The sequence below is a fragment of the Thunnus thynnus genome, chromosome 10 (genome assembly GCF_963924715.1).
Source record: "Thunnus thynnus chromosome 10, fThuThy2.1, whole genome shotgun sequence".
NCBI lineage: Eukaryota > Metazoa > Chordata > Actinopteri > Scombriformes > Scombridae > Thunnus > Thunnus thynnus.
Window position 1 is genome coordinate 24864310 of NC_089526.1, and position 17716 is coordinate 24882025.

Sequence of the window (17716 nt, forward strand, 5' to 3'; positions counted from 1 at the left end):
AAAGAGAGGATATGATAGATAGATAGATAGATAGATAGATAGATAGATAGAAAACGAGGTAAGAAGAGAATAAGTAGTGCGTGGCTAAACACGCTGGAAAGCCATCACCAACCAGACTCTGGCCAGTGGCACTCCAGGGAAAAGAGAGGAAGAGCCGAGGAGGAGAAGAGAGAAAGAGCATGTGGAAAGGTAAAGAAGAGGACAGCGAGGGGACACAGGCAGATGTCCAAGTAGCCATACCTGCAGATTCAATTCTGCTTCCATCCCCCCCTTTCTCTTCTGCTCGCCTTTCCTCTGCTCCTCAAACCCCTCTTGTCCGCCTCATCTTCTAACCCTCTCTGTCACACTCTGGTAGTGTGTGTGTGTGAGCAACGGTGAGAGAAAGCCAAAAGTAAAACTAGAAATTAGGCTGATGTGTGCAACAGCTGCGGCCACTGTGGAAGCTCCACTTAATGCTTGTTGCACTGTAGCGTCTTGGGTGAAGGAATTCATTTGACACTTTCATAATTGTCTGTCTACTAGCTGCCTGAAAGAGCAAAAGTATGACAAAAAACGCCATTTGGTATTAAAATATCTCTAGGGCACAGGAGAGATTCACAGTGGAAACTTTTATAATGTTTATTGGGTGGAACTGGGGAGAATTACGACAACGTTGAGAGTACAATCTGTTCAAAATACAACCAACATATGAATGAAATTTACTTCCAGATATACAAAAAATTTATTGGTCATCTTGAGTTATTTTCCAGCATGAGGCACTTTCAAAAATGATTATTAGAAATATCAATATCACAAAAGTTCCAGCATTTTCTGTTAGTTTTTTGTGTGAAACCATCACAAAGAATGCCATAAACTGTGTGATTAGCCAATGTTTTGCATCTTGTCAAGAATGTGATATGCCTGTTAAATAACATACTTTCATTATATAATGTTATGTCACATAAATATACATTTATATTACAGTTTACACATTAATAACACACAGCTTTTGATGAATACAAATTTGTCTTTCATAGGTTTTTGTGTTTTTCGATCATGTGCCATAAGCTCTTTAGACTCTGAATAAACCATCATTGAGTCTTGGAACAATACAGTAAAAAGCCCCTTATAAGTGTTGGTAAAAAGGTTCTTCGTGGTCTTGATAAGCATGTGAAAGCCCCTTAAAAGTACCCTAAAAAGTTCCTGTAAAGCACTGTAAAAAGTCTACACAAAGAAACGCTTTGTAAAGTTTATTTAAAAAGTCCTGGAAGTGCTGTAGAAGTCCATCAAAAGTCTCTGAAATGCATCACAAGTCTGATAAGTCTTCAAGTTGCAGTATTTAAAAAAATCACTGACAGCGCTGTCGAAGTGACAAGCATTTTCTCCATGTGGTGTGTATTCTCGTTGTTAGCTTCTGATGGCTGTCTTCCTGTCTCTGTCTTTATTCTGCAAGAGAGAAAAAAACATCTCACATCATCAAGGACAACAATGAAATCAAAGTAATGTTTATAAGGTTTGGTCAAAGAAAAAAAGGTCAATTCAGTTAGTTGTACTTTAATAAATTCTATTTTTTTATATATAGTCTTTATACCTTTTTGCCACTGTTTGTTGGACAAATTCCCACTCCAGTGTGGTACACTCTTACATAAAGTTGTCAATGTCATATGTCTGTATGTGGGGGCATATGACAGACTCATCAGCCACACACTTCTCCGTTCTCTGTTAAAGAGCGGCTGAGATTGACACTAAAATGAGAATTGCTGGTCCACCTTAAAAGTCTGTCCAACTTAAGTGAGCCTGGTCAAGTTATGCTAACGCATTGTTGCTAACTTCGGGGGCTATTATTTTCTTGAGGGGCTGCAGCATTTACTAACTGACACACAGCCTGCACTGTACATTTACTGCCAGATTGACACACACGCACTGCCTTATTCCTTAACAGAGCAACGCTACTCTTGCAAAAACACGTATATGTCCTTTGAAGAACAAAGAGAGTAAGGATGACTAAAAAATCCACAATAACGTAGGGTGTTGCACAATGTGCGAGAGAAAATCATTAATGATTGTCTGAAATTTTAGCAGCGGCGCTCATAATTTTGCGCCGCTGCTGAATGAATATAGGGGAAACACTGATATCCATTCATAGCATGGTATGAGGAAGGCTTTTTTATTTTTATGTTTAGGCAACTAAAAGCACTTAGTTAATGTTGGGGAAAGGTCGTCTTGGTTAAATACTGAAAAAGTCAACTTTGACTTGAAGCAGGTTGAAAATATTGCATTTAATCAAAACACGATCTTTCTCTAACCAGATGCAAACCCTGATCTTCGGTATCGAATCCCTGCTCTTTGCATGTTTATGATTCACCCACCACCTTAAATGACTTGCGTGCTGTACATGAGCACATTAGCGATTTCCAAACTGGAAAAAAATTATCCATGAACAATCCAAGCAATAATTTCTACCAAAAAGGACAATGTGTGACTAACAGGGATTCTGAAGAACAATGACCAAACCAGCATCTAAACGGACCAAAGTTACATTTTCAGGTGTGTTTACATGCTGTTTAATGTTCTGCAGCTGAGCAGCTAATTAGATATCCAGCCTAACTGCTAACTGATGTAAGCAGTGCTCTTCTGTTCAACAAGCTTGGGTGCAGGACAGGATGTGTGTTCATGTTTGTACGTTAGATAAGAAAGAGACTTTAGCAGGAAAGCTAATGTGGGTTGTTGTTCAGAGTCTGTGGCTCTTGTGTTGTGTAGCAGGATGCGATCAGGCTCAGTGTGACCGTCTGCTCTGCCTACAATAGAATGCCACGTTATTACTTTCGATAAATAATAATTCAGATTTTTTTATCAAAGGTGAACACAAGACAAGTGATTTACTGAACATATATGCATGCTGTAGAAGACTAAAAAGACAATTTAACTTCAGTTGGAAAGGTGATCAAGTAAAGAACTTTGCTCACATAAATTTAAACGGTCATATGTGGAAGGAGGACTGCAGTCACTAGCTCAATAAATGTATGAGGTTTTATATAAACGTCGGTTCCTGAGTTAAAACAGTGAATAAACCTTGACTTCATGCAGTAAAGTCACACAAACACAGACTATACAGTAAATCATACGTACTTTAACTGGTAGCAGAGATCATTGAGCATTTCTTTAATTATATTACAGTCTGAACAGTGACATCATGAGCTGATCTATGACAGCAGTGCATGATATGCTTCTCGTTTATCTGTGGTATCAGAGTGGAGAAGCCTTGATTTCCTGGCTGGTGAGGAGACTTTCTCTATCTGGCCAGGAAAATAACATCACATTTTCCCCCCTCACCTAACCTCTGCTCTGCTACCATTAGCTCTTCAAGCGACAGTCAAGGGATTTTATCGAACAGACCACTGAATGATATGCAACACATGTCATCCCTGCTTTGCTTATTACTTTTCAGGGCTGATGTTTTAAACTCATAGTTTAAAAAATGATCTCAGGCTTTCATGGACAAATATGTAAAAAATGAAAAAAGGCAAACTTCACTTCATATGCTGTAAAAGTAAACAAGTAGCAAGCTCAAATGTGTCTCTGTAAGTTAGTCTTTCTTCTCTGCTCCTACCAGTGCTCCTCTGCACTCCTGTCCTCTCGTGACTTTTCTCTTCCCCTCTCATATCGTCTCAACTAACCCTCAGGGCCGCCCCCCTTTGCTTTCCTCTCATCAGCCCAACACCTGTTACACATTTCCTCTCAGACCGTGCACAAGGTGTAGGTGTTTGGAAAAATCCGTTTGACTGACATCAACAAAGGTGGGTAGGTGTTTGGAAGGGTATCAGGCGGTAATGAGAGAATGAGATCATAGGATTTGGACAGGAATCGGTCCTCCCACTGATTGAGGTGAGTGTGAGGAGACACAGGAACTATTATTGTCAATTCTTCCTCCAGCTGGACTGAGAGCTCAAGATCATTATTAGATTTCTTTTATCTAAACGCAAACCATTACCATTATTTTGTTGGCTACGTGTGCTCTTATGAGCATATGCTATCACTTTGTTTGTTATGTATGCAAGTAGACATCTTTTAGTTAGATTTATAACAAGCTACTTGTTATGAAGATTTCATTTCTTGTACTATTTGGGTTGTTTTTGTTTTTCTTATTTCCAGGGATATTAACCAAATGTATGTGAACTTGCACTGAGATGTTTTTAGCAGTTACAGTAATAGAAATAGGTTTGAAACTACAACATTAAACAGAAAATGTTTTGGTAGTGAAGGGTAAAAGCTTCCCTTCACACTTACTTCGCACCATTGGTAAGTAATTATACAGCAAGAAATCCATCAAAGAAAAGAAAACTATTACAGGAGAGCTTCCTTAATATACCACAATTCACTACAGCTGACTTGTTAGGTTTTGTGTAAAAGTCTTGTAAAAGTCATTTTTTCTACAGTGTAGCTGTATCCACAATCATTCACTATTCACAATATACAGTATAGTCCACATAGTGTCTTTACCACTTGGAGGTTGTCTGTTGTATGAATGTCTAGTGAGAGTTCTTATAACCTATGTTGCAAACCTGTATCATAAAAATCACATCAATGCACTAATTTGTAACAACAAAAAATGAATGCTGCATGGATTACATTTTTTAAAAACTGTGCTCTTGGATTTTTTGCCTTTATTAGACAGTTACTGGCAAAAAGGCCAACAGGAAACAAGAGGAAAGAGGAATGGGTATGACATGAAACAAAGGTTCCTTATTGGACTTGAACCAGGGACATTGCAGATATGCAGCACACACAGTAACCATTCAGCTACCTTGGTACTCCATGGTCTGCTTCACATCACAACAAGATTTTTGGATAAATGTTAATCAAGTTAAAACAATATGTCTCAATCTTCAGCTAATAGACTTTTTTCTATCCAAAAACCTTGATCTTTCACTGACCTTAACCAAAGTGCTTTTGTTGTCTAAACCTAACAACACGCAGGAGTGCAAACCACAGTGTCAAAGTCCTGCACTTTGTACACTCATCTGTCCACCCTCCATCATCCAGGTAGGAAATCCTTCCAAATGTAATTGACAAAACAAATTAGTAATAAATGAATGGAATTTCTAGGAGACAGGGTTGCATATAGCAGACTCAAATAATCCCACAATGCAATTTATAAAGTATTATACAACTGATGGTTGCTATCCAAGAACAACCATCAAGCATTGCATGATATACAAGAAAAACTAAATTTAAGCTGCCAGATGTGAACAATAATCTGTAGTGTCCAGTCCAGTCCAAGATTCCCTTGTGAGTAGTGAATGAGTGAATAACACAGCCTGAGAAACATTTGGCCTTACTATGCTATTGCTACCATTACTGTTACAGTACTTTTTACTAACACTAATGCTAAACCCAACAGCTGGAAGACACAAGTGTAGTCATGTTTGTTGTTGTGCATTTTGAAAAACATAGGAAATAAAAGTCATTGAGGCAGTTTCGAGGAAGTGGGTACATGAGTAAAACGGGGCATGACAATTCAATGATTTACCAAATTACATCAAATTACCATGAAATCACCAGGAATCATCCCACAGCTCACTTTGAGTGCTGAGCGATATTTAAAAAAAAAAAAAAAAAAAAAAGGCACAGCTGTAGATGATGAAGGCGGTTCAGCTGGAGTGTAGCTGGTTCAGTCAAAACAGGAGGAGGGGGGGGCGTTAAGGCTGGCCTGGTAGTCAAAACAATCTCCTGAAGACTAATAGGGCATGGTCGGATGACATCTCTGCTCTCTCTTTCTTTCTCTCTCCAAACACACCCACACACACACACACACACACACAGACATACCACCGGCTTCCCAGGGGGGTGATTTGTCCGACACTAATATGATTACCTGATGATGTTTACTTTAGATACAATATGATGATATTACCACACTGGACCAATATTATTGTTTTATCAAGGTGAAAGAAGCCTGTTTTAACCTTAATGTGAGGGTAGTAAATACTCTCTTCACGGCATCTTATCAACTCTACAAATTCAAACTTTAATATTGTTTTTCCGAAACTCAATCCGGGCTGTTCCTTTACCTATAACTGGTTTTTCCATGCACTCGCTCTCTCTTTTCCTGCGTTAAGCCGTTCTGTCAAATACAAACATCTAATTTAGTTTCTGGCTGCATGAGGAGAGGAATGACTGGTTGGAAAAAATAATTCCACTTGGGCACTGGCCCGACAATCGTATAAGGAGATTGGTATTCAAGCATGAAATGAAAACTGGTAATATCCCTTTAGTTTATCAAGTGAAAATATGTGAATGTGCATCAATGCCTTGAGTGTCTGATAGAAGCTATAATTACTTTCATAAATGATCAGTGATGAAACTGCAGAAAAGTATAGACATACATTCAAATGGTGCAATAAATGACACATCAGAGGTATCGAAGCATTTAAATTAAGCTAACTAACGCACCAAATAAGCCGCAGTCTGCCATTATGTGGCTTGGATACATCAGACATGTACTTCATACTCACTGTGGTTTGCTAATAAGCATCCTGATGACTTCTGAAAAACAATTTATCTTAGACTCCCTAATCAGATGTAATTCGCACCAGCCGACCACACATGTATTTAATTATTCCCACAGTTTAATAATCTGTTATAATGACTCCCTGACTTCACTTTCACCGGCCTCAGATGACTTAATTCAGCTATTTTATGCACTAAGCAGCACTTTATCATTAGTGCTAAGATGTGCACCTTGCATCAGCCAATATGTCATTAGCTTCAGTAGATTATTTTAAGAAACTGCACAATTTGAAACCACTCAGTTTTGCTTTTTTCTGTGTTGTAGATGTCTTTTAGATTTGCTCTGTGCGTGGCTCAGTTTTCTGTATTTTTGTTTTAATTTGCTCGGTGAGCAGCCCTCTCCCCGAAGACCAAATGACAACAGAATGATAGTTTTACTAATAGATTTTGTTAGTTATCTGACCCGACTTCTTCTGTTGGTGTTAAATTAGGGTTTAACTGCTTCCATCTGTGCTGAAAATATACAGACAGGTCCACGCATGACGACACACAGTCATACACAAATCCAGGCTAACACACACACACACACACACACACACACACACACACACACACACATACACACACACACACACCAAACGTGGGCAAGAATATATTTGAAAATTACCTCCAGTATATTTGATACCTTTGATGCACTTCATTAACATAGCTTGAAATGAGGAACCAGCTAGTGAAACTCTCGCTCATGAGGCACAAAACATTACCTCCAAGTCAACAGCAGCATCAGTAAATGAGGGTAATTTAGTTTTCATCTATGACCTTGAAACGTGTATTTCTTGCACACATGTGACGTAATACTTTTTTCCACTGAAAACAGACTAATAACCAAATGACTGTAAAAACCACAGTCATTAGTGTGCTCCTGCACATGTCCCATCCATGCATTTAAGCTCTCATAGGTGCATGGTTCATTTGATCTCTATAAAGAGGCAAAGTGTAGTTTCGGCACCGTCGAAAACCAACTGTCCAAACTGGAGGATAAATAGCTGAGTTGATTATCCCGCCAAGTCGCCGGCTATTTCTCTCTCGCTCTCTTTCTCTCTTCTCTCTCTCTGTTTCCACAACTTCCTGCACACCATTAGTTTAGAAAGTGTTGAAAGCACAGTCGTGATCCAGGGCTCCTTAACTGAGTAATCATATATGTTTTTTTTTGAGGGGGGGGGGGGGTGTCTCGACAGAAGCAATGAACTGCCGTCTGGCTGAAAAGACTAGAAAAACTAAGAGAGGGAGAATGACATGCTTTCGATAAAAGTCTCTGAGTGTGGTGCTCTATATGAGTGTGTGTATGTCTGTTGTCGTGCATGTATTCCAGTGCACGCTTGCATGTGTGTGTATATCTGTCATATGTGTGGGTGTGAGTGTGTGTGTGGGGCGTTTCACAGAGAGCGGTTTCCAGGCTTCTTTACCATCACCATCAAAGCCCAACGTCAATGTGTTTCTAATAGCAGCAGCTGAATTAAACACTGACTTTACAGGCCTCAGCAGAGGATAAATCATTTACAGAACAATTAGCTCATTTGTTGCTCCGCTCCACACCGCCAATGACTTCCAGACACAGAGAGCCAGCCAGTGTGTGGGTGTGTATGTATATTGTATACATGCATGGTCATATACAAAATTTCACTCGCTGTGTCACTCACATCCATCTAACATAAATACACAAACACATTCTCTTTCTCTCTCCATCTTTCTCTCTCTCATATACGCACAAAATTAGATTCAAACAAACACTCTTTCACACTTATTCACTCTCTCTCTCTCTCTCTCATACACACACACTCACAAGTAGAGATAAGTCACTTTCCAATTGCACAGTGCAGTTTTAGTGCCACTGTCTTTCCATACGCCCTGCTTTCCAGTCACCCACAAAAATCATCACACATAAAAATTTTACTGCAGGCAAGATGTAAATTAGAGCTGTTCATGAAATTAGGAACACTATACATAATTTGTTATGTTTGCTGTTTCACTCAATTTACACATTTCTTTTTAATTTCTAGAAATTCCAAATTAAATAAGATTCCTTAAAGTCAGAATTAAATCAGGGTTGTGCCTTTAAATGCTTGTTAACTAAATTTAACCATCACAAAGGAACAAAAGTCTATTTACAGCAACCGCACTATAAGTATAATAGTAGTTAGATTTTTGCCAGAGTTTTATTTGGTTTCCAAACATATAAATTCTCTTTCAATTCATCAAATGAGCTTCTTTAACTTTTAAATATTGGAAAATGTTTGGCATGAAAGCCCTGTCATATCCAGATTATAAGGAAAATTTCAGCATGATGCTGTCATTGGCAGATGAATTGACATTTCTGTTTATGTTTGCCATCAAATTGAATTGACCCTCTCCGTGCTTCGGGCCAAGAGGAATAAACCAAAGTTGCGGAGGAAGCTGTAAAAATGCTCCAAGTGCTTTAGCCGTCGGACGAAAAAGTACACAGATGAGCACATTTGAAAAAGCTTTTTGTTTTGTTTTGTTTTGTTTTAGAGAATTACTGAATAAACATCAAATCAGATTCAGTCAGTAATATTATGATGGCACTTGTTTGTGGCTGGCATTTCAGCCTGATCTCAGCAAACTACCACAGCAATGGCACAACTAGTACTACACATTTCAAGGTCATTAAAGGTGACTTCTGTCAGAGATAAACTGGAGATAATAAAGCTGTGATAATTTAAAAAGCTGTGATTGTGCTGTGCCCCAGCTGTAGGTTGAGTGCAGGCACCTGACAGTTGCACTGATCAGCAGAGGCACAGAGGCCTAGCACAGGATATCTGCATCAATCAACCAGACAGCGAAGGGATTTAAGCAGGCCTCAGCACACCTCAATCCTCGATCCTCAGCCCTGTACATCTCATTTACAGATGTAGCCATCATGAGCGTCCCTTTTTTTTTTTACTGCATGTATCAAAGGCACCAGCATGCAAAGGCTGCACTCCAGTTTGTCCATACCAAACTGCTGGTGCTCCACACCAGACATGTTCTTTTTGAAAAATCAACATTTGTCATGATAAATGCGGATGCTCAAGGAAGAGCTTGGCTTCCGATGAAAATATACGGTATGTGGATCTACCTGACAATAAAAAAGCAAGCTAGCCATAGTACAGCAGAATAGGTTTTTAGTAAGACAACCATATTGAATCTTAGCAACATAGAAGTTAAACAGGGCTCTGTAGGAAAAAAAAAAAAAATTTCTCCTGCTTCAAACTTACACTGAGATTTCAAAGGTGATATTTTACCCTCAAATATCTGGAAAACCATCCCATCATAACAAGAAAATAGAAAGACTTCACCATACATCTTTTACCTGTATGAAAGATGTCTCCGAATCATGAAGACAGTATAATGAAATCAAATTACTAATTCCACTGAATATGTAAAATGCAATAGTTTAGCACTCAGAGCAGTAGTCATCACTAACAAGACTGTTTGTTTTGAAATAGTTATACTATATGCACACATAATAAGAGGAAATGAGCGTATACTTTTCTCACTTTCACTCTTTCCCACATTGGAAATAGCATAATTGAAGCGGTTGGTCTAACCAGACTTGACAGCTGTGATGAACCTCAATGACCATAAAAACATACAAAGAGAGCTCTCAGGACACAAAGTCTCATTTTACCTTCACAATCGTTTCCTCTCTGTAATCATCAGCACTGACTCTGCCCTTTAGCCCACTTATATGCACTGTATAGCCACTTTTCCAAGGAAAATGAAATGGTCTCAGGTTCTGCCAATCAGAGTTAACCATTTAAACGCCAAGTGAAGCCGGGCTTCCCTTATTTTTCTCCTTAAATAACTTTGAAGGTAATAATATCTATTTCATTTGGCAGTTGTGCATTCAATATGTTCACGGCTGAGATATAAGTTTATTTTAACAGCACAACTGCAACACAATCAAAGTACTAGAATTTCCAATGTAATGAGAGGAGGAACATTAAAAGATAAGGCTGAAATAAAAAGATCAAAACCAACAATTAATTGATACTGCTAACAAGTATTGTCTGTGTCGCCAAAGCCTGATAAATCTTATTCCTCCGTGCTATGCAGCTCCATTATTGTCCAATAACTATTAATTACACATCAATGAGCCACACCATTGCACTGGGTGACACATTCCTTCATTACAATAAACATGGGCACTGTAGTTTATTTTAAGTCAATCCCACATCCACCATCCTGCTGCTGTAAATACTCAGTAGGGCTCCAAATGTGTATTGATCCGCCACAGGAAATAGTATCCATCAAATTCACCATTTATTCCTGCTTGAGTAACCTTGGCTAAAACCTATAGTGCCCAGCTGTTTTGGGAAACTACTGAGCCGTTTTTTTTTTTTTTTTAAATAAAACTATATATTTGTGAGCTCATTTTAAAGATTTATGTCTTCAGTAGGAACTGAGGAGCTGAGTGGACTTTTGGCCTTTTTTTCATTTAACATTTCTAAACTCGCCTTTTTTTCTTTTTTCTATTCACTAATTTGTGAGTAGTGTAGAAATCAATCAAGGTATAATCAGGAGATAATGACTTTAACGTGCGCTCATCTCTTGGTGCACTACATGAAAACAGAAAATGTATGTTCAACATACATCATAAAGAACAGAGAACTCATGTGAATCGTTATTGAGCTAATGGGAAACAGCCTCATGTGACTTAGTCAAAGCGTCTACGTTTGAGGTTCTTGACACAAGAAAGTTTCACAATTGTTTTCTACCCAGCATGCATTTACAGGTCAGTCATGCATCTGCAGCAGTAAGTTGACAGCAGCAGATAGTATTACACAGCTCCTACTGACAGCTCTGACCTCCACCAGGCTGATCGATATGCAGACACAGAGAGCTGAGGGAGGTGTGTGGGGACCGGGGGGAAGCTTGGGGGAAGAGTTGAAGAGGAAATCGTGAAACTGGGTAAGAGGTGATTAAATGAGGAAGAGAATAAGAGTAAGGATGAGAGAGGACAGAAGCAGAAAGAAAAGGGGACAGAGGAGAGCTGTAGAGAGAACGAGACAGGTTTCAGGCTAGTTATCTCCCAGCCGAGGGTGTCTGGGTTTAGACACCGAGGACGTCTAGGCTTTCACGCACAGAGGTACAGAGGGGAGGCAGGAGGGAGGAGGGGGAGACACACACACACTGCTGAGACTCAGGTTATCCCCCAGCTAAAGGGTCTCTGGGTTTAGACACTGAGGAGGGTATTAGCTTTCACACACTGCTGGGGTAACGGGGGAGTCTGCCAGATGTCAGCTCCTTACCCATAAATCCTGCTAAATGGGCAGCAGCTAGGTTAGAGGGGGAAAGTTGAGCGGACGTCACCTCTCTATCATCCTCTCCGCAGACTGGTGGTGTCCGCCGAAGTCGGAGCCGGAGTCGTATAAATTTGATGAGAGAAATTCTTCATTCGCTGTTATTCCTCATCAGACTGACGACTTTCTTATGCTGAGTGTGTTCTCGATTACGTCTATTTCCTGTGCCGAATCAATCAAACCTGAGTTCAACCTCGCACTGGATGAAGTTCTCCTTTTCTTTATCTCTATTAAGGTGTTGACCGACAGTGCAGCAGTGAAGGAAGTGTGTAAAAAGTGTCAAAACAGCTACAAAAAAATGCTATCTCTGTCACTGAAATGAAAAATCAGACAGTTTGTGGCTTTTATCATTGTAGAAAAATTATTTTTGTTTTGTTTTTTGTTGTTTTGCTCGATGGAGTTTGTTCCTGAATTTTAAAGCTTCAGATAAACTTGTGAGTAAGTAAAATTATACTCTGAAAGTGCTTTTGGAAAGTGCTCTTAATACATACAGTATGTGAGTTAAGTGGTCAAAGTGCATATATAACATTTTCAGTGGAATAAAGTTCTTGCCAGTTACCAATCTTTGTATCTCAGGTCAGTCCTTCAGGAGTTATGATTAAAACCTCATATTCAGGCTGACGTCAATACATTCTTGAAATTATACACATGGTTTTGGATGGATTTCATGGGCTCCCGGTCATAAATCTCACCCACTGTATAAATACCCTTGTAAACTTGAAATTCATATTTTTAAAAAAAGAGAAAAAAAAATAAAGTAATGCCAAAGTTGAGGTTAATACAGTTTTTTACACAACCGTCGTGCACATTTTGTCAGTGTCACGGTGAAAAAGGATTTCTTGCTATTTGACCCTTCACATTTGCGTTTGTGCACCACCTCTTCACCCAGCCCTCTCTTAGGTCCTCTGACCGAAAAACGAACACTTCTATTCACTGTAATGTCCAGTGAGCTGCAGAAACCACCTTGAACTTTCAAGCCACCTGCTCGAGTAAAACTAACCCCCAACAGGACAATAATACACAGTCCTTCACCCCAAAAGAGGACTTTAAAGAGTTTCTGCTTTTAAGGTCCCTCAGGGCCAATCAGGTTTATAGGTACAGTCACTGATCTCAGGTCAGCTTTAAACTTCAATATGACCCTAAACCACCACACAGTTCCAGAAAGAAGGTTTTGTGCTATGATTAGCTTTTTTTAAAACTTCTTTTTGGTTCATTTACTATTCCTTTAATTTTGGGAAAAACAGTTTAAGTGTTCTGTATATAGCATTTGAAAAGTACATAAAGAAATGTATTTATTATAATTATTTAGGTGAAATAGAGATAGTCAAAGACCTTAGTTATTGTTTTGCATATTTCCTACAATTTAGTGCTGTATTAAAAGAAAATGTTGATTACACTATATGTTATTATTTATATACATATATATATATATATATACTATTATTATCATATTATTTACTTTATTTTTTTTTATTTGACCTTTTTTCCACTCATGTCTCTCATTTATTTCTTACTTGTTGGTTCGTTATTTTTGTACGCTCACCATTTTCCTCTGGTTGCTGAGGCAGAAAGTACAGATGTGCTTGGGTTGAGGTGATTGGTCAGATCCTCGGTTGGGGGAGGAGTTAACGTGGAAGAACGGTGGTGAGGGGGCGTGGCAGGGCTGTCCGTCATGAAGCCCCTCGCCCAGGAGCAAGATGTTCCCCAGATGACTGATGTAGCTGCTGGCCAGACGTAGCGTCTCGATCTTTGACAGCTTCCTAAACATGAAATCAGTGAGAGTTATTGTATTAATAAAAATGAAATATCAAGTGCAATTTTAATCAAATTGATCATGCAATGGCACAACACTGTAGCGTTATTCATATATTTAAAATGTCAGTTTAAAATTTGGATTGGCCACTTCCTGGACGCTAACTCTATGACACATAGCTATCCAGAGCTATCCGCGGACTACTTTTAACTTATTATTTACTTAAATTAATTCTTGGTATTTTTATAGTTATTTATGCATCAGACAAAATGTCATGACACAGTTTTACTTTGCTCTGTACCTGTCTGCAGGCTCGGTGGGGATGAGCGTGCGCAGCGCTGTGAATGCTGTGTTGACAGAATTGGTGCGATCTCTCTCCCGCGCATTGGCTGCGGTCCTCTGGCGAACCTCACCAGGGCCAGTCGAGCCCGGGGGGCCAATCCTCCCCATAATGTCCCCTATCCCTCCGCAACCTCCACCCCCTCCTAGCCCGCACAGCTTCCTCTTCCTGTTCACCTTGATGTGAAAGGCAGACGGGGACGAGGAGGACAGGCGGAAGGCAGCAGAGTTGCGCTCCTCAGAGCCCGAGCCCTCACTCCCGTTCTCATCATCATCTTCGGAGAGGAGGGCGATATCGCCGTACAAGAAGCGGCCTGCGGGAGGTGCCGTGCGCAGCATGGCAAATGTCATCTTCACCGTAACAACGGTTTGACAGCTACAGGTCAATCTTGGGGAGACTTTCCTGGTTGTTGAGCTTCAACTTGCAAGTTTGTTATTGGAGGTTGCTTAAGAAAGTTGATGCTGCTGACTAAAGGTGTCCACCACCAATTGTTTTTTGACCCCCAACTTCTCTTTTTTTGTAAAAATTTGTTAAGCCAGGTGAGTCATATGCTGAGTGAAGCTTGGTTTATAACCTCCTTTCACTAACAGTAAAGCATCGGCAAGTTGATCCTAAATCAGCAGACAAGAGCGACTTGATCGCAGAGCTGCTGTGTCACAGGTGGCTGCAGGTCCCAGGTCCCTCTGGTCTTTCTCTCTTAGTTCATTCACAAAAACACTTCACATCCCCAAAGATCAGTTCCTCAGTCAGTTAATCCTTTGGAAGAGAGCAGAATTATAATGGCATGTTGAGGTTAAATATGGAAGTCAAAATTTGTCCTCTTTTTCTTCACTTCTCTAAACCGCTTTGCTGGTCCTTTGTTTCTATATTTGTGTGTTTCAATCCCAATAGCAAAAACGACTCCCAGCTTGTGGCAGCAGTTTGACTCTCTCTCTACTGGTCTCTCTCTTTCCTTCTCTCTCTCTGCCTCTTTGCTACACGTGTGCCTGCTGTCTGAGTGTTTCCGTCTGCCTCTGGGTTTATAGCCGGTGGGAGGGCCGAGAACTCTGCTCCTCCCTCTGAGCAGTGAGGGTCCCTCGTCTGCTGTCTAGAAGCAGGCCAGAGCGACCGGAGGCAAGAGGCAAACCATCACCGGGAGTTTGTTTTGGCTGCACACTGGTGTGTTTCAAGGGAAATCCACCCTAAAACAGAACTTGCATCACCCTGATTTGTTGGGTGGGTTTGGTGACCTTATAGGCTATGGATCCCTCTGTAACATACACTTATATCAATGTGATTATTGTATGCATATTATTCACTTTCTTGGAAGGTGTCTTAAAAAGGAAATGAAACAGAGATAAAATGTTGTCATTTGACAGGAGTAATGTGTCCATGGTCTTGGACGGAGCAAATAGTGAATGCCTTGATTCTAAATCTGTCTGTGTTTTGGGTTTTGTTGCTGCAAAAACATGACAAAATTCTGGGAACTCACCTTATTTAACTTTGTTGGAGGCCAGTTGTTTGCATAACAAAGAACTTGATCAAATCATCCAACATAATTTAATGTCATATTCTTCTAAAATTCCTTCTAAAAAACATCGATCAGTTGTGCAGACACATTAGCAAACAGTCTCCTCCTATTGTCCAGTTTTCCATGCTGAGTAACTTTCCTTTTTGCAGATTCATCTGTCAGAGCAGGCTACTAGCAAGAGGTACGACTGGGACTTGGCTTTGTAAAAACGGAAGTTTTGTTCAACCATTTTCTTGACAGCAAGAAGCTGAGAAGCTTGAGCAGTGAAGCAAGAGTTTGCCTTTCTCCCTGTGTCTTTTCCTCTCTTGGCCCCCTCCCCCCTGTGCTGTGTTTGTCCCTGGACAGCAGGCTTGGAGGCGGGCAGCCGCAGTACTGGAAGCTGACGGTTCGGTCTGGGCTTGTGGCTGAAGCCGGGAACTGGGTTTATTCAGCCATAGCTGAGGCCTTTTATGTGTAAAAGCTGTGACGCTGGAGGGCCTGCAAGTAGTTTAGCCTCATGGGACTGAGATTTTTGGGTGGAGTGTTTTGGTGATGAAGGGGAGGCTCAGGGGTTTGTAGGAAGGGAGCTGCTACTTTACTCACTTACACTCCCTTTAACAATTTGTCTTCCTCTGAAAGAGAACACAAAATGAGATCAGACAGCAAAGGGAGCAAAGACAGAGGAGGCAAGAAAGACACAAGTGGGAGAAAACTAATGAAAGACAGAATAGAATGAGATCTATCTATCTATCCATCTATCTATCTATCTATCGAGCTAGCTAGCTAGCTATCTAGCTATCTATCGAGCTAGCTATCTACATATACAAATTAACCTTATTTGGCAAGACAAGGTGTTCTAACAGTTGGAAAATCAAATTTTTCCTCAGACTTAACTCTAAGTATTATACAGCTAATCTGCTTTTCCTACTTAAAGTCTTTGGGATTTTATTAGCCATGATCGTGCAACTTAAGTCTTATTTCCAGGGAACTGACTGTCCTTGACATTTTTTTTGCTGTTTCAAATGTACAGCGGTTAAAGGTTGACAGCCTATGTAAAACTCAACTATGAAGTCTATAATCCTCAATAGTACATTACCGAAAACTCTCAGCCCAACTGCCATTGCTGGTATGCGTCTTTTGTGTAGATTGGCAACAGCAAGCTGCTGCTGAAAACTAATAGCACAATGAATAATCTGTCAGTTACACAATGTTACAGTCAGCATTCATCACTCTCTGCCTCCCCTATCCTACATCTACCTCTACCCTTCAATCTCAGTCACAGTGTTTATGCTGTGGTATTGACTGTATGAACACATGCCAGTGTTGGTTGCAGTGGGTGATTGCAGTACATACAGAAAGTGCTTGGAGCAGTCAGGACGGAGAAGGCAAACTGATGGGTAGGCTATAGATGGGGATCATACCACTGTCTAAATACTGTAATAAAAAGGCAGCAAAGTTTAATTCAAAACCGTACCCATAATCTAATGCTGTAAGTGCCTGCTTCAGAAAGAAATGGGGATGGGTTTAATAGCATTTTTGAGCTAAGCAGCATATGAAATGTTATGCTAAATGTATCTGATAAAAAAGGTTTCATAAGAGATTCATTAATGATTATTTTGTTGACTGGGAAACAGATGGAACTGGCTCAGAACCCAGAACCCACTCTCCTGCTGCTATCACTTGACACTTCCGGTCACTGGATATCAAGTGTGCTTGAAAACAGTAGCCTGGCTGTCAACTCTGAACATCTGGGACGCAGTCTGGATCTACATGACATCATGTCATGTCAGTCTTGGAAGCACTGCCTCCATGCAACCAGTGCCTCAGGACCTCAACAGTAACCTTTGACATTTAAAATCCTAAATAAAAGTGGACCAAAAATATCTTTATCGATGAATTCCAGACTGTGTGTTACTGTACTGTAAATATATTTCTGACTGCCCACTACTCTGTGCGGGCTTCATTGTGGTATAATACACTAAAACCTACTTCACTCACTGTGGTCCATCATTACATGCATTAGCATGATCTTCCTCTGATTTGCATCTCCCATGAGTGTGTGGCTAGTCTCACACAGTATCCATTTCTCTCTGAATTGTTGCCCGCAGGCCAGAAAACATTTGACTGGGTATATTTGTAGACTTTAAGTCTTTTCATAATCACACATGGCTACATTTGCCTGAAGAATGTTGTATGAAAAGGAAATAGCTACATTACAGCTCAGTAATAGTGACATTTACATAAAACTACATAAAATGTTGACCTAAGTCCATAACACAGAC

At 40.0% G+C, this 17716-nt stretch overlaps 1 protein-coding gene across 1 annotated transcript; it reads right to left on the reverse strand.

Annotated features, from left to right (window-relative positions):
* Nucleotides 1-593: 593 nt before the first annotated feature.
* On the reverse strand, nucleotides 594-16936 carry LOC137191814 (basic helix-loop-helix transcription factor scleraxis-like). The gene is made up of 4 exons (XM_067602235.1): nucleotides 16531-16936; nucleotides 13907-16066; nucleotides 13396-13612; nucleotides 594-1425 (listed from the first exon to the last, which is right to left on the reverse strand). Exons 2-4 carry the CDS (start codon nucleotides 14293-14295, stop codon nucleotides 1387-1389), a joined length of 645 nt encoding a protein of 214 aa, XP_067458336.1. The 5' UTR covers nucleotides 14296-16066; nucleotides 16531-16936; the 3' UTR covers nucleotides 594-1386.
* Between the last annotated feature and the right edge of the window lie 780 nt (nucleotides 16937-17716).